Here is a 26,977-nt window from a genome sequence, read left to right on the forward strand (position 1 = left end):
TGAATTAATACTATTGAGGACGGAAGCTTTGTTTTATTATAATTCGCGATTGCAAGCGCCTGTTCTCTCTGTTTGCTATTTCTCCACCTGACTCAGAATGGGGATTTGTTTGTTACACTTTCAAGAAAAAGAAACATCTCCAGTTTCAAGTAGGCCTATTCAATTCATACATGTTATGTTGAATTGTAATATTCCATCATAAAGCAATACATTTCAATTAAGTAATACTGAAAAAATCAAAATTTCTAATTGTAAAACCAGATTGATTTAATGTGTAACTATTTTCCTTAAAGACAATATTATTTTAGTCATCATTACTGTAACCTATTAGCGTGTTTATGATTTGAATTAGAAATATAGTATACCTATTTATTTTAGTTGATGATTTTTATGTATTAAAACAAAAACACAAGTTTTCTGGTTATAAAAGTGTTTTGACAGTCATAAGCTCTAATAGATCTACAACTCTTCTAATAAACAAAATGTGACATTAAAAAATTGCAAAGAACTGTATATTGCATAGTATATTTTGTATATATATATATGTTTAGTTTTTTAAATTAAAAAAGCACTGTTTAATAACAAATATACATCTCCCAAACAACTTTTGTTGGGATAGTAAAATGGTAAACATGAGCTCAAATTCAAACTCAAAGCTCTTAAAATATTAGTAAAATATATAAGCAAAAAAAGGTTGAAATAGTTATAAACCTACCATTAATAAATTAATTCCTACATTGAATATGTCTTACAAAAGGTATAATAATTGTGGAAGGGCTGCAAGCAAAAAACGTAGTTCTGGCATCCGAGCCATTGTACACTAGGTCATATGTGTTACAGAAACACTGCTCCAGATGGATCGCCAACAGTTGCAGAAGTTTGTGCAATATCTCATCTCCGAACACCATACAGAAGTGCTGCCAACTGCACAGAAGCTGGCTGATGAGATTCTCCAACAACGGTCTGAAATCAACCAGATACCAGGTTTGTGCTATGAATGTCTCTAAGAGAGGTGTAATTCAATTAATTGTTCTTTTTTTCAATGGTATTTCAAATTTGGATATTTCAAATAACAAGAAAGCACTGTCCAATGGGTGTTCCCTTGTCTTGTTATTACTGTCCACCTGTTTATTTCTCAACATGCTATTTTGTTTACTTGATAGATCCATTTACAGGGCTGGTATGTGAATTGTAATGTCTAGTAAGTGTGTCCTGAACAGATATTTTACATGTTAGCCTGTACTAGCTTTTGGACAAATATACTCACATTATTTTCACCATCACTTAAGGTCTTGAATCTCGTAAATACCAAAGTTGCAAATCCTTAGATATAAACACTGGTTACTTGCAGGGGCCCCAGATCCTACGGCAGGAGCCAGTGCAGATGATGACCACACGTGGCACCTGGATGAGGAGCAAGTCTGTGAGCAGGTCAAGTCCTATCTCTCGCAGGGCAGCTACTACAATGCCAACAAACAACTCAATTCACTCTTTGCAAAGGTGAGATTAAGATGTATTGCATTTGATTTCCTGTTTAAAAATACAATTGTTTAGTGTAAATCTTGTGTTACTGTATTATGTAGATCTTAATGTATTGATATGAAATAAAATTGTGCTGTATATATTAAACTTTATTTGGGGTCCCACAGAGCTTTGTAATTGGACTAGTTATTTTTCTTTGTTTAAAGTTTGTTTTTGACAATGGAAGCATTGTGAATGAAACAGGATTTTTCCTGATATATCCACTGTTCATTCATAATAAATCACTGATTTTCATTAACTTACGTTTATGTTTACTGGAAAGTCACAAAGTTACATAGGTTTTCCAATAAATTGGTAGCCTACATATTATTATAGCATAACTTTTTTATGGTGTTTTTGTTTATTCTGTTTCATACCCATAAAACTGTACATTGTATGTTTACATCTCTAAAACATTTTGTGAAAAGTAGGATTATACATTGTGTTTATTTCCTATGACTCCCAATAAATTGAAATTTATAAGTAATTTTTAAGTATCAGACATGTACTTTTGTTTGAATTAGGTATATTGCACCAATGAATTTGAACTATTAATATCAAGTATCAACAGTGTTATGCTCATGCTCTAGGTGCGTGAGATGTTGCGGGCGCGGGACTCAAACGGAGCACGAATGTTAACACTGATCACAGAACAGTTCTTGTCGGACCCTCGATTGTTACTGTGGAAGTCTCAGGGAACCCCCATGACAGACAAGTGCCGTCAGCTTTGGGACCAACTAGGTAACATTATGCAAGACTTTGTGTATAATACTCACTATAGGAACAAGGGATCCTTTTGTTATACATTTATGTAACAAAGTAATTAACTGTTCTCAACAGTAAAATTAGAAAATCTTCGATTTCTTTATACTAGCTCTTTTACTGTTTTATTGTTTTATTTATTTTTTAATTTTCCTGTAGAACCATTTTTTAGAATAGGTTCTAAAACTCGGTAAATAATGGCTTTTAAAGACATTTCTGTGATTGAAGTTTGATTATTATACCTTAATACTAATAAAATATAAATCTCTACTCTGTATGTGTGCACTTTGCTGTCTCATTGCAGAAATCTGGAGAAGATCCACTCTGCTGAAGAATACTGTTCACAACCTATGGTCACACCACCCTTGGTGCTATCTGGGTGTGCTTTTTCTGAACCTTTAATGCAGCATTGAAGAAAATATCTACTGGAAATTAACGCTGAAGATGTCTAGTAGGAATATTCACACATTATGCTCTGTCCTAGGTGTTCTCTGGTCATTCATCTTCTGAACCTTCATTGCAGCATCGAAGAATAAAATCCACTGGAAATTACTGCCAGAGTAGTCTAGTAACAGGATTATTCACAACTTGTTCTCAACCCTAGGTGCTCTCTGGGTGTGTATTGTGCTGAATCCACACTGCAGCAATCAGGAGAAGATCCATTGGAAGTCACTGTTGGAGAAGTGGACACGCAATGAGATCTGCCCCCAGGAGGACCCAGACTTCCGACCGCAGCCCATGCCTCGCCTGGATGGGGTGAGTAGATGTTCCACCTAGTTGAAGTTTATGTTTATTACAACTTCATCACTCAGACTATAATTACAATATTAGGATATTTTCTACAAGTCTGACCATTAGGAAGTTTTAAGGACAACACAACTAGAGGACTTTTAAAATGTAACATTATTGTATGTTCCTTTTTACTTTGAACAATTTTGACAAGACCCATATAGCTTTATAAGCTACGAGTATATATTATTAAATGTCTAAAAGTATTGGCTCGCTTATTATTTCTAGCAGCTCTGTTTTATTTTGTGTCAAGTCTAGAGCCATAATTGAGGCGGTAGCTGCAAGAAGGGCACATACCGCTATGTGCCCTTTTTGCGGAGAACGCAGAAAACGATCCACCATGTCTTTGTACATGTGTCCTGAAAATTTTGTGTTCATATCTTATTCCATGAGGTTGGTACGCCTGCTTTTGTGTTAGCAATGTCGGGTGATTTTCAGTGTCAGCTGACCGTGAGTTGTGTTTACATCTACATCTTTGTTTTGCTGTTTGTTTACAATACTTAAAACCACCATTTTATTACTAATAGTTTTACAATAATAATAGTAGATCTTCTCTTAGTCTTTTTTTTTTTTGTTAGTTACTTTAGAGTTGATGGTTTTTCAGTTTTTATAAGAGTGTGATAATATAACGGACAGTGAACTCTCAGAAACGGTATTCGATATGAGTGATAGTGGAGAGATTTTAACTAACCTAAAAAGCTGTGCAGTTGGGTGGTAAGAAAGCAATTAAAATAACTGAATGGAAACGGAATCTAAATAAAACTGCTAGAAATTCAGGTAAGAGCTATGTTTCAACCTCTAAAAAGCTAATAAGTGGAAAAGAGTTTACGAGAGTAACAACTTGCTGCTTAAAGAAATGCTGCGAAAAGGTTACCCAAGAACAACAGATTGAGATGTTTACAAAATTTTGGGATAGTTCTAACAAAGAAGTTCAAGATACTTTTCTGTCTAGCTGTATGAAAACCCAAAGTTTGAAAACTGTGGCTACGCAACCAAAGAAAGAGCGACTTCGTAGTTGGTGTTACTCTCTAAGGGTAGATAATGGACATGAACTTGTAGTGTGCCAAAAACTGTTGATGAAACTCTTTAATGTGTCAATGAAAAGGATTAGAATAGTCCAGGACAAAATCGTAAATCACAATGGATCATTTTCTGATCAGAGAGGGGACCCATTGTAATAGACCCTATAAATTTGAATCCTCAGTATGGGATCTACTTCTTGAGCATATAAACTCTATCCCACACAAAAAGAGCCACTACTGTCAGGAGAAATCTAACCTGAACTATTTTGATGATCCATGTCTGAATGTAAAGACGTTACATGATATGTTTTCACAGTTTCTACAAAGAAAAAACCGGTAAAAACCTAATAATGAAGTACAAAACATATTTCAAATTTTTTAAACAACAATGTAACTTTAGCTTCCCGTCATCCAAAGACAGACGTTTTGCGACTACTGTACGGAATGCAAAATGAAGTTAAATGTAAATCCTGAAGATGAATGCAAGTTGAACTTCTTGGTACACAAGAAAAAAACAAGAAAATAAGACAGAAATATTGGAAAATTGTAAAACGGACCCTACTACATTGGTTATAGAGTTCGATTACGCACAAAATTTGCCTCTCCCTAAGCTCAATGCTACAAGTCAATTTTATAAAAGGCTTCTTTGGCTTTAACACTTTTAATGTTCATATTCACAATGACAACACATCCTACATGTACACCTTTATGGAAACAGAAGACAAAAAAGATGCCAATTCCGTAGCATCGTTCTTGTATGACTGCCTAAAGAAGAAAACTTGTCGAGTTTCCTAGAGTAAAGAAGATAGTGTTTCTCTCAGATGGTGCCGGGGGCCAAAATAAGAACAAAACAATAATTTCATTTGGATGCTGGTTCGCAAAAGTGTACAACGTTGACATTACAAACATGTTTCCTGTCGCGGCCATTCCTTTTCGCAGTGCGACAGGAATTTTGGACTCTTCAAAACACTGTTGAAGAAGAAAGAAGTGATAACAACAGTGAAACTGTACTTAGAGTCTATGGTTCTAGCTCGTTCAAGCAATCCTTTTATTGTTTACACATGACAAAACACTGATAAAAAGACTGGAACTCAGCTCTCAACACCCTTGCTGTTTGCCACCAGTGTGTAAAGGCAGGAAATTCAAAATTCAATCCTATGTTCAAATGAAATACATGGAAAATGGCACTCTTTTGGCATCCACAACCTATTGTGCCAACTTTATTCCATTTTAAAATATGGAAAACTTCTACCAACAGTGAAATACTGAACGATGTTCAACAAACACTAAAACCATCTTCTCCACCAATGATGAATGCGGCAAAAATTAGAGACGTAAGAGATTTGTATAAGTTCATTGATGACGATGGTGTGGCATATATAGAAATGCTTTTCGAAAACTTGACTGTTGAAGAAAACCCCTCCGACAAACGAAGAGATCAGTGACGAAGAGTTTTTAGTGCTATCAAACAATAGTCCTATTGCAAGAGAGAAAAAAAACTTGTTATTTCTTCAATATTTTACTGTGAAGCCTTTTATATCATGTTATAAACCTGTTTTTGTGTTCATAAATGTCTTGGTTTTGCTTAATAATGAGTCAATACATCATTTACTTCACACTTCTCACAGCATAAATAACGTTAGGTGCAAGAAGGGCACATAACACTGTTTCTTAAATGTTAAATTACTAAATTCCTAAATTTATTAACTCATTACTTAACTCTAAAGTCTTATTCAAATATAATAAAACTAATTGATTTCAACCATTTAAAAAAATCAGCATAATTCTTAAAGCATTTTGAACCTATTACAAAACTTTGAACCTTGTTTCTGAAAACCTAGCTTTTCACCCTATGTGCCCTTCTTGCAGCTAACGCCTCAATTTAGAATTCTAGGCTTTTGTTACTTAGAACAGGTAAACAAAGGAGTCAATAAAAGACTCAAATTGAAAGAGTGTATTGTTTGTAAAAATTTCTCACATACGAATTAACAATATAAATAACGGTTTGTATACTTATTGAATGCAGTACTGTGTGACAAAAGGAGGAAAATTCATACAAATGTTACAGTACCCAGCCAGGCAACAAAAATTTACATCTGGTCTTTTGAAGAATATGAATAGGCTTTCAGATTCCTCTATGTTGGAGCATTTACACACACTTCTAACTGTTATGAACTATTATTGTGACATTTGCTGTATTTGAAAATAATTTTATTACTCAACCCTTCACATTCAGTAGGAGCCTTAAAAACAAATTTGGATTTTTTTCTGATTTTTTAGATTGTTTTAAAGTTTAAATTACTCCCAGCCCAGGTAACACCAGCAATATGAAATGTATGATTAATTCTATTGAACTAGAAGCTGCAAACCAGGGACATGAACCTAAAAGATAATTTGCATGCCATGTAGAATGACAGGATATTGAGGTTGTGTGGAAGAACAGAGTTTGCCTTTTATTTAGGTTCCAAGTAACTTAGGCACCATAGAAAGGAGATGTACCTGCAATTTGCAATGTATTATGTAAGATTAAAAAGCAGACAATCCTGCTTTAGATCAGGACATGTAATAAGTAACTTTTTGAACACAACCTCTACAGTAAACGAGACTTTCTATTGAGCGATTTCCTTCCCAATATTCCAATATATATTTGGTTAGTGACATGCTACTGCTGGATATTTTTTGGGTTGTTTGGGTGCAAGTAACATAATTTTTGTACCCAGCTATAAGTCCTACATCATAAGTTTGAATCTTAATTCTTCTGCTGTTTCATACCGGATTCTAGTCCCTTTTTACATTTCTCGAACTGCTTGGGACTGGAACTGATCCTTTATTAGGCATAATATGTGTGTAGCTGCTAGAACTGCTTCTATAATTAATTTTACTGTGTCTCACTGTTAAGAGGAGACTGTAAGCTACCTCAATGCCACAGTTACCAGATATTATATTGCTTTGAGGTGTTATACTCTATCCGTGTATCGAAGACGCTGCACTATTGAGGCACCTTGTTTCTTGTTTTGGGTTTTCAGTTGGTTCATATTTTGCAACTAAACATGCATAGTAGTGACATCAAATGTCTATTTTCATGTAGGTCTAACTTATTTAGAACAAATAGTACTATATATTTATAATGGTTATAAATGATAACCAAAAAGAACAACGCGTTTTTACTCTTTTATGTATAGGACATCTCACTATGAAAAAACCATATAAGTAAAATTTTGTTTTCTTGTGGTGTACATTTTTGCGAATAAAAATATATATTTGACTTTAAAATGTATGTTTTAATTTTATAGCCAGTTTCATATTGAACAAAAATATGTACAACTTGTCATATATTTTAATAACTGAAATTGTGAGTTTTTTGTAAAATATTTAAACATGGTTATAGCACTCTAACAAGATATATATATATATATATATATATATATATATATATATATATATATATATATATATATAGATCCAACCATCCATCAGACATTGCTCATCATTAGTGAAATGATGGGTTAAGTATTGAAATGTTTTTTTAATCTGGACATGTTAAGCTAACCTTCTAAGGAATTTCCTTGTTAATCTCCAATTTATTAAAACATTGTTATTCAATGTGATTGCCAATTTAATTTGAGAAATTTCAGCCTTGGTAGAAAATAAATTCTGACTTGTCCGACTACACAAAAAAATAAGGACTAACAAATTCATTTTTGTTTGTTTTTCAGTACCATGGCGGTGGAGGATTTCACTCCTCATCAGACAGTAGTTCAGATGATGAAGGTGGTGGCAATGCCAGCAACAACAATGCCTTCTGTAACAACAACAGCCACAACAGCAATCACAGGCGGCGTGGTTGGCTGTCCCACGGTCATGGACGTAGTGCTCCTGCCCCCATCCCTCGCACAGTCTTCCACCGGTAACTAACCTAACTTAACTAAGACTCATTATCACTGTTCTTTTTACAGACTTTACTAAAAGTAACATTCATTACAATGCACTATTACTGTGTCGTAGTAAATTCTTTGTTTTGTGGGTCTATTACTAATTAAATCATGGATTTCATAGTTAAAACTTTACAGCTTAACCTTGTAAATGGTCTAATCGAACCTAACCTATAAAATCATTATTGATATGTCTCTCCTCTTATAGACTAATTACTGACCTAACAGTATCTTAATTAAAGTTGATATAATAATAATCATTCTTTATTTACCAAAACAATAGTTTTAATCAATTACATACTTAATTTTTTTCAATTTGATAAATAATCAAAGCACCTAGGCATATACATTACTTTGTGTGAAATAAACAAATAAGGAGTCTAATGAAACAAACCGTAAGTGTTACATGTGTTTTAAAATAGAAAATACATCACAAGACTAAATTGTTGAAATTTCAGGGCTTTGGACGCTGTAGGCATGTCCTGGGACAACATGCATCTCAAGAACATACTGTCCAGTGACTCTTACTGTAGTCACGTACCTGACAGCTCTCTCATTTCAGGGAGCTTCAACTCTTTAGGTCAACCTTTGTGGCACGGTGAGTTAATAATAATAACATTCACTGTCAAAAACACAGTAATCATAAGATGCTCTGAAATTCTTAATAAAAAATTGTACTAAAAACGTGCTTATTCGATGAATATGTTGATTCCGCAATAACAACTATATTAATTATGGTACCAATATTTTACAGTTTTTACTGCAGAAATGAAATATGCCATTGTAGTGGCATGAGAATGTCTTGAACTAGTTGTTATTTTTGTTTTAGTTACAAAATACAGTAAACAAATTTTTTCCCAATACCTTCACTGGGATCTATATTGAGCGATCTTGAGTTACCTCACTAGTCAGCACTGCTCTAAGACGTCTGCCGCAGTTAAAATGTTCATCAGTTTTGTGGAAAGTAAACTGGACCAGAATTGGACAAATCATAAAGCTGATAAATAAAAGCGGTCCAAGCATCGATCCCTGTAAGTTTCCATGTCCTTAGTGAAATTGATCCTCATTTATCCTTTTGAGTTTGATAATTTATAAAATAAGAGTAGTGTAATAAATTATTCTATTCCTCAGAGTTTATTCTCTTCTAATTTAAATAATCTATTATATTATAATCTATTATTATATAAGAAGTTGCAATAATCTGTGATGTAACGTTACACCAGAGAATTATACAACCTCTGAAAACTTTAATATTTTCGTTGTGAGAAACTGATGTTACAACCCTTAAAAAAACATATGTATGATATAAAGCCCTTTCTACTAGATGGTTTGCCATACTCCTCAGCTCTATCAAAATGTTTGTAACTAACCATGGCCATGATCGTCGATTCAAAACTATTCATAAATACCAAGCTTTATTTTCAAGTGATTGAAATCTTCCTTTTTCCTTTGGTACTCTGTATTTTGTTATTTTCAATCCAATTTATAACACACTGATGCACTGAAAAATGTATCTTGTTATAATTTTAGACATTAATATAGTAAAACAGATTTTCTAAGGAAGTAAAATGAAGGCAATACTATGTATTGGTTGTGGTTGTAGAAGCCCTACCTACGTGCGCAGCGCGCGTGGACGCTCTGCGTTCTCACGGACATCAGGGGGCAGCACTGCGGTTGGCAGTTGCGGTGATACGCACTATGAAGCAACAACAGTTGACGGCGCAGAGGAAGTGGCATGAGAGCCAGCAGACCAAGCCCTGCGCCTCCACTAGCAGTTGCGACAACCATCGCTGTCCGGGGTTTGTTGAAATTTTCTCTTTTTGTCTTTTTAGATTTGGACTGTAAGATGGGGTATGAATGTCAAAAACAAAGAAATGATCATTAAAATCCGATACAATTTACAATATGTTGTGGAAACATATTGGCAAAGGCCTCTTAAAATTATCTAAAAGTTAGTAAAACCCACTAAAAGAAAAGGAATATTACAGTCTGTATTGGTTGACATTAAATTATTAGTGATCTTGACCATAAACTTAGTCATTTATCAAGGATCACTATTGGAGCTCCATTTCTTTGTTGCTAGCTACCAAGCTTTTATCCTAAGTTAGAGATGTTCCAGATACATCCAGTCACAGAGGCATTTCAAAAAATGTATTGCAACTCAGTTCCATAGTAGACATGACTTACAGTTAATTTATTACAAGAGAACACCATTTATTTGTAAATCAGGTATCTACCAATACATAACATGAAAAGCAATAAAATTAAATATTAAAAATACATTCTTAGTTTTTATAAATGACATATTTATACATATATATGAATGATCAATTATTCATTAATAAGAATTCACATAGATAATGCCTAAAGTATTATTTGGTGTTATGCTCTGGGAATAATGTTGAAATAATATTTTGTTTCAATTTCATACCAAAATTTACTTTTGTTTATCAAACTTTACTTGCATACATTCATATAATTTCCTCATACATGCAACATTAATTTATTGTGGAAATCCCATCAGAATTTAAAAAAGTAATAGTTCTGATGATAACTTTGATGTATTATGTTAAGAGATGTGTTATTAATTCAATATTTTGTCTGCAGTTATGGATCGCAATGTCCACGGACTGAGCAACCCTGCACATCTCGCTGCAGCTACCCCTCACGCAGCTGTTCCACTGGCTACTACGACAACCACACTCGCCCACCCTCTGCCTGCAGTTCGCGATGTACCTCCAATGGTTTCAGTGACTGCCATTACCGTTTCCACCCTGCCTGCGACAACCCACGCTGCTACGATCACAGGCCTGCACTTCGCTGCTGTGTCCGCCCCTGCGCCATCCCTCCTCCCGCCAAGTTCTGTGCCAATTCGAGTCTGATGGAAGGGTGGGTCGGCCACCCACTAGATCCCATCGGTTGTCTCTTTGACACACTCGCAGACGCATCTCTAGTCACCGATGATGCTGCACCCCGCACTCCCTCGTACTTCGGTGAGTGGCTTCAAGATCTTCAAATCAAATCAAATCTGTTTTATTGCTGAGACAATAATTAAATTGTATGGCAAACGTCAATTAATAATGATATCCTTCAATCTCTCTTGTATTGTATATGATCAAGGTTTAATTGGGTTTAACAATGTTCCAGATCCTGTTGGTGTCGAAGAGACTGTTAGCAGTATTCCCCCAAGGTACCAACACGTCCCAGTGGTCGGTTCTAGAGATCGCACTGAGACTTACCTGACGTTAGCTGTAGAAGTGGCTCTAATAGGGTTGGGGCAGCAGCGGATCATGCCTCCAGGCCTCTATGCTCAGGTACCGTTCATGAATTTTATCACCTGATATACATGATCATAACAAGCTGGACTAATTGTTTCTACTCGGTAATATTGATCGTTCACCTGTAAATGAGAATAGTTCGACCAAGCAAATATTTTTCTTATAAACTCTGTGTGTTTCAAATTAATTTTTGAACAAATCTAGCATATTCCTCACTCTGCCATTTCAAATTGTAGTTTTATGATTTTAAGACTTGTCAGCAGGGAATTTCCCGGTATATAGTATAACTCTCAGTACTTTAGAGTAATGTCCGGTACCTAGTATAGAGCCCAGTTGTGAAATAAACTACTTATTGTAGTGGAATTAAATGCTACAAAATTATTTACAAAGCTGGCAAGGGTATTTGCAACTGCAACTGATTGAAATAAATGTGAGAAAATAGGAAAGGGAGAGGAAGTAGGAATGTAATCATTTATATAAAATTTATGTCCAAAACCAAATTTACATAATAGCAAATTTAAATAAAGTTACATTTTGTTTCTTTAGTGTGTTACGTCTTGGACTATCTTGGACTCTTATGTGTGAAAGATTATCCAGATCCACATGAAATGGTACTTCAATTTCTGAAAGAGAATCATCAATTGACTGACATATTCCAGGAGAAAGCTTGCAAGCAGGAGGACCGGCTGATAGCCAAACTGCAGGAGATGGAGTTAGACAACAGTCTGGTAGCGGTGCTGAGGCGGCAGGCCATCGTGCTGCTGGAGGGAGGTCCTTCAAGCGGGCTGGGGATCGGGATACACCCTGAGAGCATCCCCATGCACACCTTTGCACGGTTTCTGTTCCTTGCACTCCTCAACTACTACCCAGACCTGGCCTATGAAGTGGGGCTTCGGGCCATGAGGTTAGTCATTTTACATTCATTGGAAATCCCTGATAAAAAAATTTTAATTAAACAATGTCAATAATTTTTAGCATATTACAATTGTGGAGTCACCTGATTTAATGGAATTAAGATATAAGTGGTTTTATATTTCTCTTGTCCTCTTACTGGATATCAATACCAATTTTGAAAATACTTTTATATTGGCTTCGATCATTGGATTTTAGTTCAGTAAAATTTAACTGAACTAAAAAAAATGTTTGTTATTTGCATTTCTCAGTTAAAAAGTATTAAAGAATTCTACAAGGGAAAATAAATAAACAAAATAAATTACAAATAATATTACTGAAACAGAACTACAGTAATGAAAATAAGTAACATACGGTAATTGAACCTTTGTATTTAAGATTAAATATTTAACTTTCTATTCTAACTAACTTATTTAAGTGGAGTGCGAGCTTTGTGAAAGTTAAGTTCTGTTACCAGTTGGCTTATGAAATGTGTGTTTTGATCTTTCTTAAATTCTGACAATTACTCTCTGTTCCAGATTACCAGTGATGGAAGAGCACGAGGACTCGGATGATCCGGTGAATGGAAGCAACGTGTCATCGCTTGTTCTCAGCAGATATCCTCGGTGGTTTACCATCGGCCACATAGAGACCCAGCAGTGTGCATTGGCATCCACCATGCTTAGTGCTGCCAAAGGTATGTTGTCATTACAACTGTCACACTGTAGAATGAACCGCCCTCGTATTGACTGAATACTTTAAAATGGGTACACATTACTGATTGTAATGTATTTTGATCGGATCTTCTTTATCCGTATGAAAGTTAAGTTTTGGACAACTTAGATTAATTTTGTAAACGATACCTATTAACTGCCTTTACTTACTACTTACATTACAACTTTATATATGTATTTTAAATAAAGTGTTTAAAATACATAATAAGCCTTCTTGTTGTTTAGTTGGAGGAAGAAGGTTATAATCATAATCAATGTAATTAGATTAAACTAATGTTAGTTAGTTGTAAAATTTTAGTCTATTCCTATGCAGTGTTTTGTGTATATAAATATATTGCAACATAGGCTGTGAAATTTATCAGTTGAAGGTGTAGGAACATTTGATCAAATAAAAGGAATATATCAGCTCTAAAGAGCTGTTATTGAAAGATTAAGCATTAATTAAAAAATAAATAACATGATAGTACAGATATTAAGGAAACAATAAAAATAAAATGATTGATACGTCCTACGATTCTGAAAGTGTTTTTGAGAATGATTTATTAAAATTACTGTCTAGGATTAACAAAATTAAATGTTATTTAACATTAAAATTGTAGATTATTTATGACAAAACATATTTTTTATTTATCTTGAGTAGATATTATAAACTCTAAACTCGAGTCTAAACATCAGAATCATGATAATTGTCTTAAATACAAGACAATAATATTTTAATCATTATTTTACTTAATCCGACTCCAATAACGTAAAAATCTCAATATAGCAGAAGGAAACCTAATTTATCTTTAAACTAATTGATCAACAGCTCTATACATAATTGTTTTTTTTTTTTTTTTATTTAACATCCAGGAAATGTATTTAAACATAAATTTTCTCAGGAGAGGTTATGAGACTGAGGACGGTGCTGGAGTCTGCCCAAAGGCACATCCACAGCTCCTCGCACCTGTTCAAACTCGCGCAGGACGCCTTTCGCTTTGCCACTCCTGAGACAGGACCTAGGCATCCCACACTGCTCAGCGTTGCCTTCGAACTGGGTCTCCAGGTAAACTAAATGTTATTGGTAATAGTTTCTGCTTATTTGTAAAAAAAGATTCAACTGTTTTGTCTTTAAATATTACAGGAGGAAATAATGTGGTGAAACGTTTGTTTTCAGTACAAATATCCTTTTTGAAAAATACAAAGTGGTGTTGGAAAATGTAGATTTTTACTCGTGTTTGTGTCTATACAACAATCAGCTGTGGCCAAATAAACAAATTAATTTTTATCAAATTTAACATGTAGCCCAGTCAACAAATGATTGTAGAAAAAAAGTCAATAAGCGGAAAAGCCAAATATGGGATGTTGTACGGGATACCTGATAGTATAATATACGAAAAGTCCTTAACTCCATAGGAGGTTCAAGAGGGGGTCTAAGGTTCCTATTTGGTTTATTGCCTATACCTCAATAGGGGTTTGTCCTACAGAAATTGTACATGTATACAAAATTATAGCTGATATAATTTCCTACATCCTTTGTTCTTATTATTTTTTTTTATATCTGTTAATGTTAATAACATATAAGTTCTAGTAAGTTAATAATAAAAAAACAACTTCTGTCTCGTGCCTCAAGTTTTCATTCCACAAAAAATTGGTCCAAGAGGAAATTGTATAGAATTGAATTTACTTTAACATGAGTTTTTGTTTTATAATTTTATGAGTTTAGGCCTAATCGAAAGTTAAGAGAGTTTTTTTAATGAAATGAGCAATTTCAGTAGGAATCAGGACTGAATAAAAAATTATTTTCTATACAATTTCAACTCCTTGTGCATGATAGTACTTAAATTCCAGTCATTGTTAGAAGAGGGTGAGGTATATTGGAATTGATGGAATAAATTTTAATTCTCTACACTTCCCTTTTTGAAAATTTTTCTGTGGTATGAAAATTGTGTTGCCATAAAGTTTTTTAAATAACTAACTTATGAGAACTTATATGTCAGTAACGGCTACAGATTAAAAAAAAAATAACTATCTGCTAATCTTTCCTGCTAGATCCCTCATTTTGCCATTTGTTGGCTAGACTAATGTGGGTGTATAAAAAAAAGGTTTTGATACAAAACAAAAAGAGTTTATGTAGGTACAGATTAATAATTTGAATTGCATGTTTTTATTCATTAAATGTTTAGTTGTAATAAAATTGCACAAAGTACCCTAAAAAGCCCCACACAAAATTGTAATTTTAATTTTTAGAAAATACGAATAAAACCATGATTAAACCTAAGTACATTGGTAGCATTTTATTGTATCAGATTTAAAATTTGTATTAGATTTTTTTTAGGAATTTAGTTTTGATTTTGCACAAACAAATGATTATGTATTGGTTTATTTTATTTTGGAATACAATTTTGTGCAAAAAACAATTTATTAATCACCATTGTGTGTGCGTGTAGGTGATGAGGATGACTCTTTCTTCACTCAACTGGAGGCGGCGAGAGATGGTGCGTTGGTTGGTCACTTGCGCCACCGAGGTCGGTGTTGAGGCTCTCGTTTCCATCATGCAGAACTGGTATCAGCTGTTTACACCTACAGAAGCCACAGGTAAATAATGACAATACATAGATTGGGTTTTATAAGAAATTATTAGATACAATTCAAACATTAATTTTGCACCATCCCAGTAATTGCTGTTGTGAACTGTTTAACTATTTATTTCCTTTTCTGAGTAAAAATGTGATTTATCGTTCCCAGCCTCATTTCCACTGTAGACTGAATTTTCAGATATCTCATTTAAATAATAGTTAAAAACAGATGAGAATAGGACCTATAAAGTTTACAGTTTACAATAATGAACTTGTATCACAGTAGACAATAGACAATCTTTTATGTCAAAAAATTAATAAAAAATGTAATGATGGTAAAAAAAATCAAATAAAATGTTGCTAAGCTACATCATGCTTAATTTAAAAAGTAATCTAACCTAGAAGCCTGCTATTGTTTGACTTGAATCCAGTCATTGTTGGTGTGCATTGTAAGAATGTTGTCTAAGTTCCTTTTCTGATTGGAGGTCAACATATTTTGATTCGACAGAGTTCCAGAACTGGATTTAATTGACTGTATTAAACTCGATTTAAATAGTGTCAAGACTGAGTACAATGTATAAGAAATTTGTTTAATGTATTTCTACAACTTACTGACTGTCTGTGTTGTACAGGACCGGTGGCAACTACCATCATGTCCCACAGCACCATCATGCGACTGAACCTGACATTTGCTCAACAGGAGGAGCTCTCAGGCTGTGCACGCACTCTGGCATTGCAGTGTGCCACGAAGGTGAGCCTTACTCAACGTTTTATCTAGGTTACTGCTATTATTCTATCATCATCATGTATCATAAATATAAATCTAGTAATATTTATTAAATTTAGTTGATAATTATTTGGCATTCCTTTATTTCGTAGGTACCTGTTCTAATTTAACCTAGATTTTTAGGAAACTCTAATAGATCTTCTAATAGCTCTAGAAAACAACATTAGATTAATTTTGTTAAAATGTAAGAATCTTAATTATTATGAGGGTGGTAAACCATTCTTACAATTGAAAAAAATATACTATGACAATGACACAGACTTATTTAATCAACATAACCAATCTATTAAGGACTAATTTAGATTAAATTTACTTGTAACACATAATTAATAATGGTATCTATCTGTAATTCCAGACATAACGGTGTGTCTTTGACCCTCAAAGTTCTTGTTTGGTCGCTTTAAAGTGCTCAATCGGCTTAAAGGATCTTGTTCAAACTTAAAACATATTCTACATCTAATAATTGCAGTTTAGGGTTTATGCTTCATCAGATCTATACTAAATACAATTGTTTTCTCCTAACAGGATCCTCCAAACTGTGCCTTGAACGCGCTGACACTGTGCGAGAATGAAGCGCTGGCGTTTGAGACGGCGTATCAGATAGTGATTGATGCTGCATCACACATCATGACATCGTCACAGCTGTTCACTATCGCACGATACATGGAACACAGAGGCTACCCTACACGCGCCTACAAGCTGGCCATGTTGGCTATGAAGAATGTCCACCTCGCTTACAACCAGGCAAGAGCTTTATTCAACTCTACAAATAATTGGATCCTAGTACTTGTAAATGCTAAATATGCTAAATGAGAAATACAGTTGGAGAAATAAATGATATTAAAAAGGATTATCCAGAAAATAACCTCTGTTTTAAAATATATGGTAAACCAGTAAAGATACAAAAATTGTATCACACACATCTTAAAACCATTTTTTAACTATTTTCTATCGTCTCTATTTTTATACATAGTCACCAAATAGACTAATAGATTCAAGTACTTCATTTCTTTCAACAGTATTTGAAATACCATTTCCAGAAAAATATGCCACCTGTGAACGTAGCCACATGTCACAGCCTTTTTAAGCTTTTCATTATTGTTAAACAGCTGAAATGCAAGTCAATGCTTCATGTTCGTGAACAGGTGAAAGTCGCTAGGAGTCAAATCCAGGCTGTTCTTGTTTTTCTTCAAAGTGTTAATGAAAAAGAAAGGCTATGGAAGCATTTTGTTTCTTTAGTGGTTTGTGGTAAACACTTTTGGTAAACACCCAATGGAAGCATAAATATTGCCTATTTCTTCTATCACTGTCTCGTGTAAAAGACTCTTGAGAAATTTCAGTATAATGAACTGAAAGTTCAAAAATTATGAAGTAATGTTTCTCACAAACTTTTCCATTCATTTTCATCACTTGACTGGAGAAGGAGGCCTACTGCTCCTTTCTTCATCATGAATGTTCTTCCATTTTTTAAAGTTGCACTCACTGATGCCGCACCCACTGATGTACCTCCACCTAAGCCTTCACTCAAAAAGTTTGGCGTACAAACAACACACACAATTCACAATGAAACTCAGCTACTGAGTGATTTTTCGCCCAAATAAATCTTATAACACGACGCACTTCACACTTGGTGCGCTTTTATATTACGTCATTCGTGTTTTAAGGTGAACTGACAACATTTGAATGTACGATTTCCGCCTTGCACAGTTAGAACGACACAGAATCACTGTAAACACCAATTTCAACACTCACTACTTACCGTGCAATGCATAAATGGCGGTTACTTTCTGGAATACCCTCGTATCTCCATTAGTCAAAAAACCCTTTATTAAAAGATTTGGTTGATCCAATAATTTAAGAGAGAAAATAAACTATAAACCTATGTATTTAATGAATAACAGTTTTTTAAGGTTACATTTATCAACTTATGGCAAAAGGACAAAAATAGACGTTTCATACTGTACGCATTAATCAAGAGAGTTCACAAATACATATCAATACAATGTAATATCCTCTATAAAAAAGTCACATGTAAACAGTGGCTTTCCTCCATGTCAAAGATTTGCAAATTTTTAGAGCTGATGGTCACAATGACAAAGTAAAAGTTGACTGTCTTCAACAGTATGACAGCAAACCTTAAAGAGAAAGACAAACAAAAACAGTTCAGGGTTTTGAATAAATTAAATAGCAAGTTGTGTTACATTTCAAAATGTAAAACAAAATATGTAATTGGTTTATATATAAATGTATAAACTATTGAAATTTATTTTTCTAAAAATTTAAAAAGAATTGGGTACCTTAATTTTAGTATCAGATTCACTGAAATAGTATTATAAAGCAATTTTGTCTAGATAGACTGTATGCTTAATTTTCAGTTTTCCCTAAGAAATTTTTTAATCTTGTAATTATTTTCAGGACACCCATCCGGCCATCAACGACATCCACTGGGCTTGCGCCTTGAGCCACTCACTGGGCAAGCAGGAACTGAGCAACATGATCCCCCTGCTGGTGAAGAACGTACAGTGTGCGACGGTGTTATCAGACATCCTGCGGCGGTGTAGCATCAGTGCACCAGGGGTGTCCTGTCCTCATCCCCCCGACAAGCACCATCACCACCACCACCACCGGGGTGGCGGGGCACGGGGCAAGCCCCTCAGTTATGACAGACCGCCACTGCGACAGCTTCTGGAGGCGGCGGTGGCAGCCTACGTCAATACGACACACTCCCGCCTCACACACATCTCCCCGCGACACTATGGTGACTTCATCGACTTCCTAGGCAAGGCACGTGACACATTCGTCCTCGCGCATGATGGTCACGCCCAGTTCACCCAGCTCGTCGAGAACATGAAACTCGCGTACAAGGGGAAGAAGAAGTTAATGTTCCTGGTGAAAGAGAGGTTTGGCTGACCGACGCCGAGCCTCCCGTATCGGTGATGGGGCCTCAACCATAGGCTAGGTTAGTGGTCCACGACTTTAACAACGGTTCGTCCAGGTCTCCCTTACTCATTTAATGGTTAATCTTTGAAAGTTGTTATAGAGATTCATTTAGAAACAAGTTTATAAGAAAGAACAAATTTAACCACTTAAAGAGTCCAACTCATTTTTCACCAGTTAGCTGGTAATGTAAGTCAATTTCAGACTGATTCTTTTATATAATATGTTATCATATAAAATATATATATGAATAAAAGATTATTATAATCCTTAATTTCATAAACTCAACTAAAATAAAAGTTTAAATTTATTGAAGCAAACATTTCTGTACAATCTGATCTAATATGATATTATTAAGTTGACAATTTATTTTTTACATGGTAGAGAAATATTTGAAAAGTATTTTTTGTACTATTAAACGAACAAAAACATTTATTTTAGATAAACACACTATTAAGTTGATCACTGGGTTGTACTCAAATTTATAATCTTTTCAGTTAATTTTTTGTTAAATTCATCCTCTGAAAAAATGTCTGGACTTTTTTGCAGGGTATATGTCATTTCAATAAGGAAAGTTATTACAAAGTTTTTGTACAAGATAGGTAATTTAACTTTTTATGTTGAAAGTAGGTTATTAATATGTTGGATATGGAATATATATTGGCTATTGTTAACTTAATTACATTTAAACACATAAACCAATATTTAAAACTCTTATTTTTGTGAGGCCTTTCGATAGCAAGGCTATCTTCGTCAGACACATCACAGAAGACTTTTGTGATGTGTCTGACAAAGATAGCCTTGCTATCGAAAGGCCTCACTAAAATAAAAGTTTTAAATATTGGTTTATGTGTTTAAATGTAATTAATGTTATTAATATGATTATTTAAATATATTTTTCAATATCATATTTATGACTATAACCTATCAAATCCAAATATTATTTTTCATAATCAATTAAATATTGAAATTTTATAAATAATATGCCTACTTAAAGATATTTAAAATGTTGTCATTTAAAGTTTCGTATAACAAATTTTTGAAAATCTTAGTTTTTAAAAGATTTTGTGGAATGGAAGAAAATTCTATTGAATTATAATAGAACACCTGTCAGAACAAAGAAAAGAGACTTGGACTAAGATATTTTGTGTGATTTGTCGCTCAGATCCGTGTGGTAAAGTCGTTGGGCTATGCTAGGTAGCTCTCTAGATTGGTTACAGTTCAAATGTTTACAGTATTATATTTTGTTAGTTTTACCGCCTTCATTGGCCTCAGATGATTCCGGAATCGTTGAAGGGTTTGAACTGTAACCTCCCGTAAATCCTAACCACTTTACGGGAACTTTATTTTGTTCTTGTGTTAATTATAGGAATAAACCATGAAATGTATTATAGAAAATGTAAGATCTGTGTAAATGAAGTAAATAAATTATAATCGGCTAAACTATATTTTATTAGAAGGATATTTTTATGAGTGTGACTCATGCTTCCATTTACGTTGTCGTGTCCCCACCTCTGTATCTATAGGCAATGAATGTTGTGCACAGCGTAGAGTAGCTTAGTTTTAAGACTATCATGTACTCAGTACAATTATCGTCTCTTTACTCTGTTAGAAAATTATTGTTTTAGTTTCTTTCTTAGTTATTTCTGTTTAAAAGAGGTTATTAAGGTTATATTCCAAATTTTACTAGGTGATTCATAAATTATTGTTGTTTTTATCGCTCACAAATATTATTTAAAACCTTAATTAATTTATCGGAGACTAGCAAACAAGCAATGAAATAAATACTTAGATTACAATAAATTTTTTAGTGTCACTAAAACATAATTCAATTTTATAATCTATTTTGTAGATTGAAGACACATTAAGCTTACAGAGTTTTTATGCACTGTTCACAAAAATGTCTTTACACCATACACATTTTCATTTTGTTCGAGTGTGTGGAATGAGAGAATTGACCAAGACCAAATCAATTATCCCACGTGCCTTATGGGGATGATAGAAAATGAAAAAAATCAATGAATTTATTTATATTTTTTTCAAATAAAATACTAGATAAGTATAAGGTTAATAGCATAACTTTATTTACTGATATTTTATGAATCACCTTCTACCATGATTGTAACAGATCATTTAAGAAAGAATATGATGAACTGAACTGTTTCACCCTTTCGAAGTCTAGAGATCTCACAAGTAGTTGCAAGAATCAACATAAAATCAAAGACTCTGAGTAGCAGTCATTGAAGAATACTGTGTTATAGTTTTGTTCATGTTTGTTATTTTAGTTATTTTTATATATTTGATTAAAACGTGCATTAATTCACATTATTTTACTACCAAAGATTGTTATTATGTAAATAATGATTAAAGCAAAATGAGAAAAGTTGTAAATAGTGTTAGTTATCTAGCTTAGTCAGTATCACTGCTTCCTATATATAGTAGATGTCGTGAGTACAAATACAGCCTAGCTCTACCGTCGCGTCGGACTGGGATATTCCGCAGAACTACCTCCGAACCTTAGCGCAGTTCGAGTTACACCGCGTACGTTGGCAGCAAATGTTCCTATTGGTTGATTCCACCAGTCCTTAACATCAAATATATTCTGTTATTGTATAATTTAATTTTAAGATCGGCCTCGTAGACCTAGTTCTATAATTTTTCTTCAAATCTTAAATTTTTGAAGAAAAAGATTGCAAAAATATATTATTTTATTTTGCTAACTTCATTTTTCCAATTATTGTTGATGTATTTAAATTGTGCTTTTATAGTTTCAACAAATTCTGACTTATTTTTTATTATTATTAAAGTGTTAAAATATTAATTTACATTAGTCTAATAAACATCAGATAGTATATTTCCTGCTCTGGTAGCCTTTGTTCAGTTTATATTTGTTGAAAACTTTTTAGCATTGGAAAAGAAAATTATGCTTTATTATTTATCTTATTCAGTGCTTTGTTAATTATCTTTTGAGTTGAAATTTATTTTGTTGTCTGTTATAAAAAATACTTTTAGTGTCGGTTTTTCAAGTTAATGTTTGATAATAATTTTGATTTTTCTTATTTTTGTTTGATATCAGTTTCAATTTTTTTGATGTTAGCTTAATTGTTACCAGTTTGTTTGTAATTGCAGCATTTCAAGGCGACTGACTTTTGTCATCTGTAAACATGTTTGATGATTTAAGGGAGACTTCTTTTATTTTTATAAAAGAAAAAAATGCACTAATGCAAAGGACGTAGATTTGTGTTATTATTTGTTGTTATCTGTGAAATAAACTAGGTTAATGTAAAATTTTCTGAAATTATATTTTTCAGAAGTATGTGTATAGATTTGTAATCTGATTATGTTCAAAATTAATATTGTAAATAAAATGACAAATTATTATCTTGAGTTGAACTTAAACTACATTCTTATTGTAAATCATTCTTACTTATAAATATTCATATCACTTTAAATTTAGTCATTCAGCTTTCCCAAAGAGCTAATTAAGATGGCAAACGTAAATTTGTACATTTCCTCATTGTGAGTAAATTGATAAAAGCTTAGGCGAGGACAATATCTCGGAGCCTACTTAATCATGCATTTCATTCCACGTGAGAAGGACTTTTACCTTGTATGATAGTTGTAAAGTGACTGATTTGTATTGTATAATTTATCATAGGTATTATCTTGTATTTACGAAGAGCAGAGACTGGTTTTGTGAATATCTATCTGCACAGATTTGGTGTAAATTAGAACATGCTTTCGACTGGAAGGCTTATCCATGGTAAGCTTCTAGGTTAGTTTATATGGATCCTAATCTATCTTGCCATATAATTCAGGTCACTACAACATGTATTTAGTTTGTATCTACTATTTCTCTCAGTTAAGAAGTCAGATAGGAGCTGTAGATATACAACGTAACGTACCATGTTGGCGTGAATATTGTTGTGATATACAGTTGCATAGATGTCCAGTTTGTAGTTTGTGTTACTATTTTATTTTACATTGTTTACTCCCCTTCTGTGCAACTCATTAATAAACTGTTTTTACAATTATAATGATAAACCTTTTTGTGTTTCATTTACAAAACCTTCATCTGGTTGGTTGGTTTATTCTCTGTGTTAGAATAGAGAAAGAGAACCATATGAAACACTCATTTCTCTGTAGTATTTGCATGCACAGGTCTCAGGAATATTGAGCTGTAAGCGGACCTGGATGAGGAAAATAAAGTGATTAGTATTCAAGAAGAATTTATATTTGATAGTGAGGAAGAAGGCAGTAATGAATCAAGATAATAAATTCAGTTTCTTAATTATACAAGGTAGGAGTATGCCAACCACAAGTTGTAACACAGGCTTCATGAAAATTGCATGCTAAATTTAGGTGTTTAACTCATGTCATTTTCAACATGTCCTGTGGACAGACAGACAGACAGACAATCAGATAGTAAAGGTATTTTCACAGCTCATACGTACAGTACAGAAATTCAGCCAACCTACTAAGTAATAGACTTCAATTTTAATCCCCTCAGCCAAATCTCATGGATGGACATGAACCATCATCAAACTCACTCTTGCATACGTAGAAATGAAGTTCCTGTGCAAAATTTAAAGTCTACAGTTGAAATCTATTTCTAGATATCTTGTGGATAGTTAGACTACACAACGCTCAGCCAAATCCCATACAGGGACGTGCACAATATGAAACACGATGTTACATATGTAGAAAATGAAGTTCCTGTGCAAAATTTAAAGTCTACAGTTGAAATCTATTTCTAGATATCTTGTGGATAGTTAGACTACACAACGCTCAGCCAAATCCCATACAGGGACGTGCACAATATGAAACACGATGTTACATATGTAGAAATGAAGTTCCTGTGCAAAATTTAAAGTCTACAGTTGAAATCTATTTCTAGATATCTTGTGGATAGTTAGACTACACAACGCTCAGCCAAATCCCATACAGGGACGTGCACAATATGAAACACGATGTTACATATGTAGAAATGAAGTTCCTGTGCAAAATTTAAAGTCTACAGTTGAAATCTATTTCTAGATATCTTGTGGATAGTTAGACTACACAACGCTCAGCCAAATCCCATACAGGGACGTGCACAATATGAAACACGATGTTACATATGTAGAAATGAAGTTCCTGTGCAAAATTTAAAGTCTACAGTTGAAATCTATTTCTAGATATCTTGTGGATAGTTAGACTACACAACGCTCAGCCAAATCCCATACAGGGACGTGCACAATATGAAACACGATGTTACATATGTAGAAATGAAGTTACATGCAAAATTTCAGATGATAGCTCAATTCATTCGTGAGATATCTAGTGGAAAAACAGAGACACAGACAGAAGAGGAATTTGGCATCACATAGTAATTGCAAAATATACCAAATTTTAGGTTTATAGCTAAATTTATTCTTTAGGTGTCTCCCTGACATTGGCTTTGGTAATGGCCATCCAAATCCCATGGAGTGATAGGATGCATAATCATCAAACTTTTTCTTGCTTCATGCAAAATTACAAGTTAATGGGTTTTCGAGATATTGTGCAGACATGAGAGAAATTTTACCTGCCCCTTGAGTGATAGGCTTTGCTAATGCCCAGCTAATTAAGATATTGAAAAGAAAATACTAAGACTCTCCTATATGGAACAATGGAGATATATGTAAAGCTTACTTAATATTGTGGAAAAAGAAAGTAAGTGCATCAGTGCTGTAGCTATTCAAAAGTTGGCAACAGAACTGACTAAACAGTTGAGGAGGTTTACTCAGCCATTAATAATCTGTGAAATAGTGACAGTCATGACCTAGATGCAAAAATATTCATCACACAATTAGGTACCACATTAATGAGGTACTGACTTACTTGTTCAATTGATTTATTAGTGTAGGATCTTTTCCTGATATACGAGTAATTAAGCTGTGTAAAGTTGTACCCTTGCATAAATAAAGTTCAGTGTTTACATGCACCAATTTTAGACAGATCTCCATTATAAATGGTTTTGGATTATCTTGTACACACTCTACTTAAGTAATTTTTAGAAACTAATAAATGATTTTCTTCCTGTTATTTTGGTTTTAGACCCAACCATAGTATGACTGAGGAAGTGCAGTTCTTAATGACAGCCTATTATGGTTTGGAAAACAAAGACTATGATATATAGATAGATCCTTTAACATTTCCAAGGCTTTTGACACTGTAGATGTAGACCATATTGTCTTGGTGGATAAGTTGTCATATTTTTTTTAGCAATATGGCTGTTAAGTTTGTTAATAACTATTTGGAGGGCAGATATCAATCAGTCTATGTTAATGGAGAGTTTAGTTTTCTACAACCAGAGAGCATGGTGTGCCTCCCAGAGGGGTAGATTCTGTTTGTAATTTATATTAACGATCTCCGAAATATTTTTGCCTCAGATTAAGCACATTTTTTACTCGAAGATGATCTAGGCTTATGTGTTAAGACTTCTAATGCTATAAAGAAGAGCTTGGCTACAGTAGTTGATAAAGAGTCCATTTAATGTGGTGTTTTGCAAATAAATCAAGTTCAAATAGTGACAACGTCTAGGTACTCAGGATTAACTTTGGCTGCAGAAATGAGGCTGATGCTTTGCTTACATTTATAGGAATCGCACTACAACCTAATCTCAAATGGCATAATCATATTAACAGTGTTGCTGCTCGTTTGACCAAGGGACTTTTTATGCTACGTTCCATAAAAGATAGTGATAGGCCTCATGTTATGTTAAAAAACCTACTCTGTTAATATTTACAGTCATTTAGCTTTTAGGTACTCCTGTAGAATAATGTTGGAATAAAAACTAAAATGTTTATCTTAAGAAAAGAGTTGTGCATTTCTTCTCTCGAGTTTCACGACATTGTAGGCTATTTTTTCTTGGTCGGGATTCTTACTCTGCCATCTTTTATGTTCTGTATTACTGTCCTGTTCATCAAATGCAACCTTCCTAGGTATTCCAAGTCAATCAATGTTTATTCTTATGAAACCAGACAAAGGCATATTAGTAGAGTCAGGTGCATGTACACTAGTACCCAAAATAGTTTTTTTTATCAGAGCATGGTTATTTAATGTGTTACCACAGAATATTAGATATTTATCCTTAAAGAAGTAAGATCAGTACTTAAGACCGCTTTAATAACTACATGCAATTTTATTTACTGTATTATTGATTTTTAACTTAGCTTATTAGCCAATTTTACTGGTTGTTGATGTTGTAATGGGACAGACATGTTTTGATTTACAATAAAGATTCATGATACATGTTTGGCAGTATAACTGTTGGCACAGTACTAACCTTATTTCTATGGCTAATAGTGCAAACTTTGATATGTGCTTGCATTACAATTAGCTGCAGTGATTAACCCACTTTATATTGCGAAGTTTCACTTCTCTCAAATTCTCCAAGGAAGCTGTTCATTAATAATGGTAAATTATCAGTGTTATCGTGTTTATTTTCAATCTGTTATTTATGTTTACATTTCGTTAATATTCATAAAAAATTATACATGAATTTAAAAACCACCTTATACTGCTAATCCTGGTCTCTCTAATATCTTCATAAGAAGTACATTTACATAGTGGTTCTCTTTTTCCCTTAAAATTGGTTTCAGTCAGCAAATCCAATTGCATTATTTTCCATTTATTTGGACTCCTCTAAATTCTTAGTCCATTGATTTGATCTTAGTTGTCAATTTCTTCAATATGAAGCCTAATGTAATATTATGAACTTAAATGACTTTTTCAAATTTCAT

The 26,977-nt window shown here is 33.6% G+C and overlaps 1 protein-coding gene across 1 annotated transcript; it reads left to right on the top strand.

The window, feature by feature from the left end:
- The first annotated feature begins 807 nt into the window (after positions 1-807).
- Positions 808-19,962, top strand: LOC124354654 (zinc finger SWIM domain-containing protein 5-like). Its single transcript, XM_046805279.1, has 16 exons — positions 808-984; positions 1,352-1,500; positions 2,112-2,262; positions 2,888-3,039; positions 7,811-8,001; positions 8,485-8,624; positions 9,630-9,825; positions 10,634-11,019; positions 11,174-11,340; positions 11,964-12,208; positions 12,735-12,892; positions 13,811-13,974; positions 15,359-15,506; positions 16,120-16,238; positions 16,800-17,018; positions 18,690-19,962. The coding sequence occupies exons 1-16, from the start codon at positions 855-857 to the stop codon at positions 19,182-19,184; spliced, it is 3,210 nt and encodes a 1,069-aa protein (XP_046661235.1). The 5' UTR covers positions 808-854; the 3' UTR covers positions 19,185-19,962.
- The last annotated feature ends 7,015 nt before the right edge of the window (positions 19,963-26,977 follow it).

The sequence above is a fragment of the Homalodisca vitripennis genome, chromosome 2, assembly GCF_021130785.1.
Source record: "Homalodisca vitripennis isolate AUS2020 chromosome 2, UT_GWSS_2.1, whole genome shotgun sequence".
Lineage (NCBI taxonomy): Eukaryota > Metazoa > Arthropoda > Insecta > Hemiptera > Cicadellidae > Homalodisca > Homalodisca vitripennis.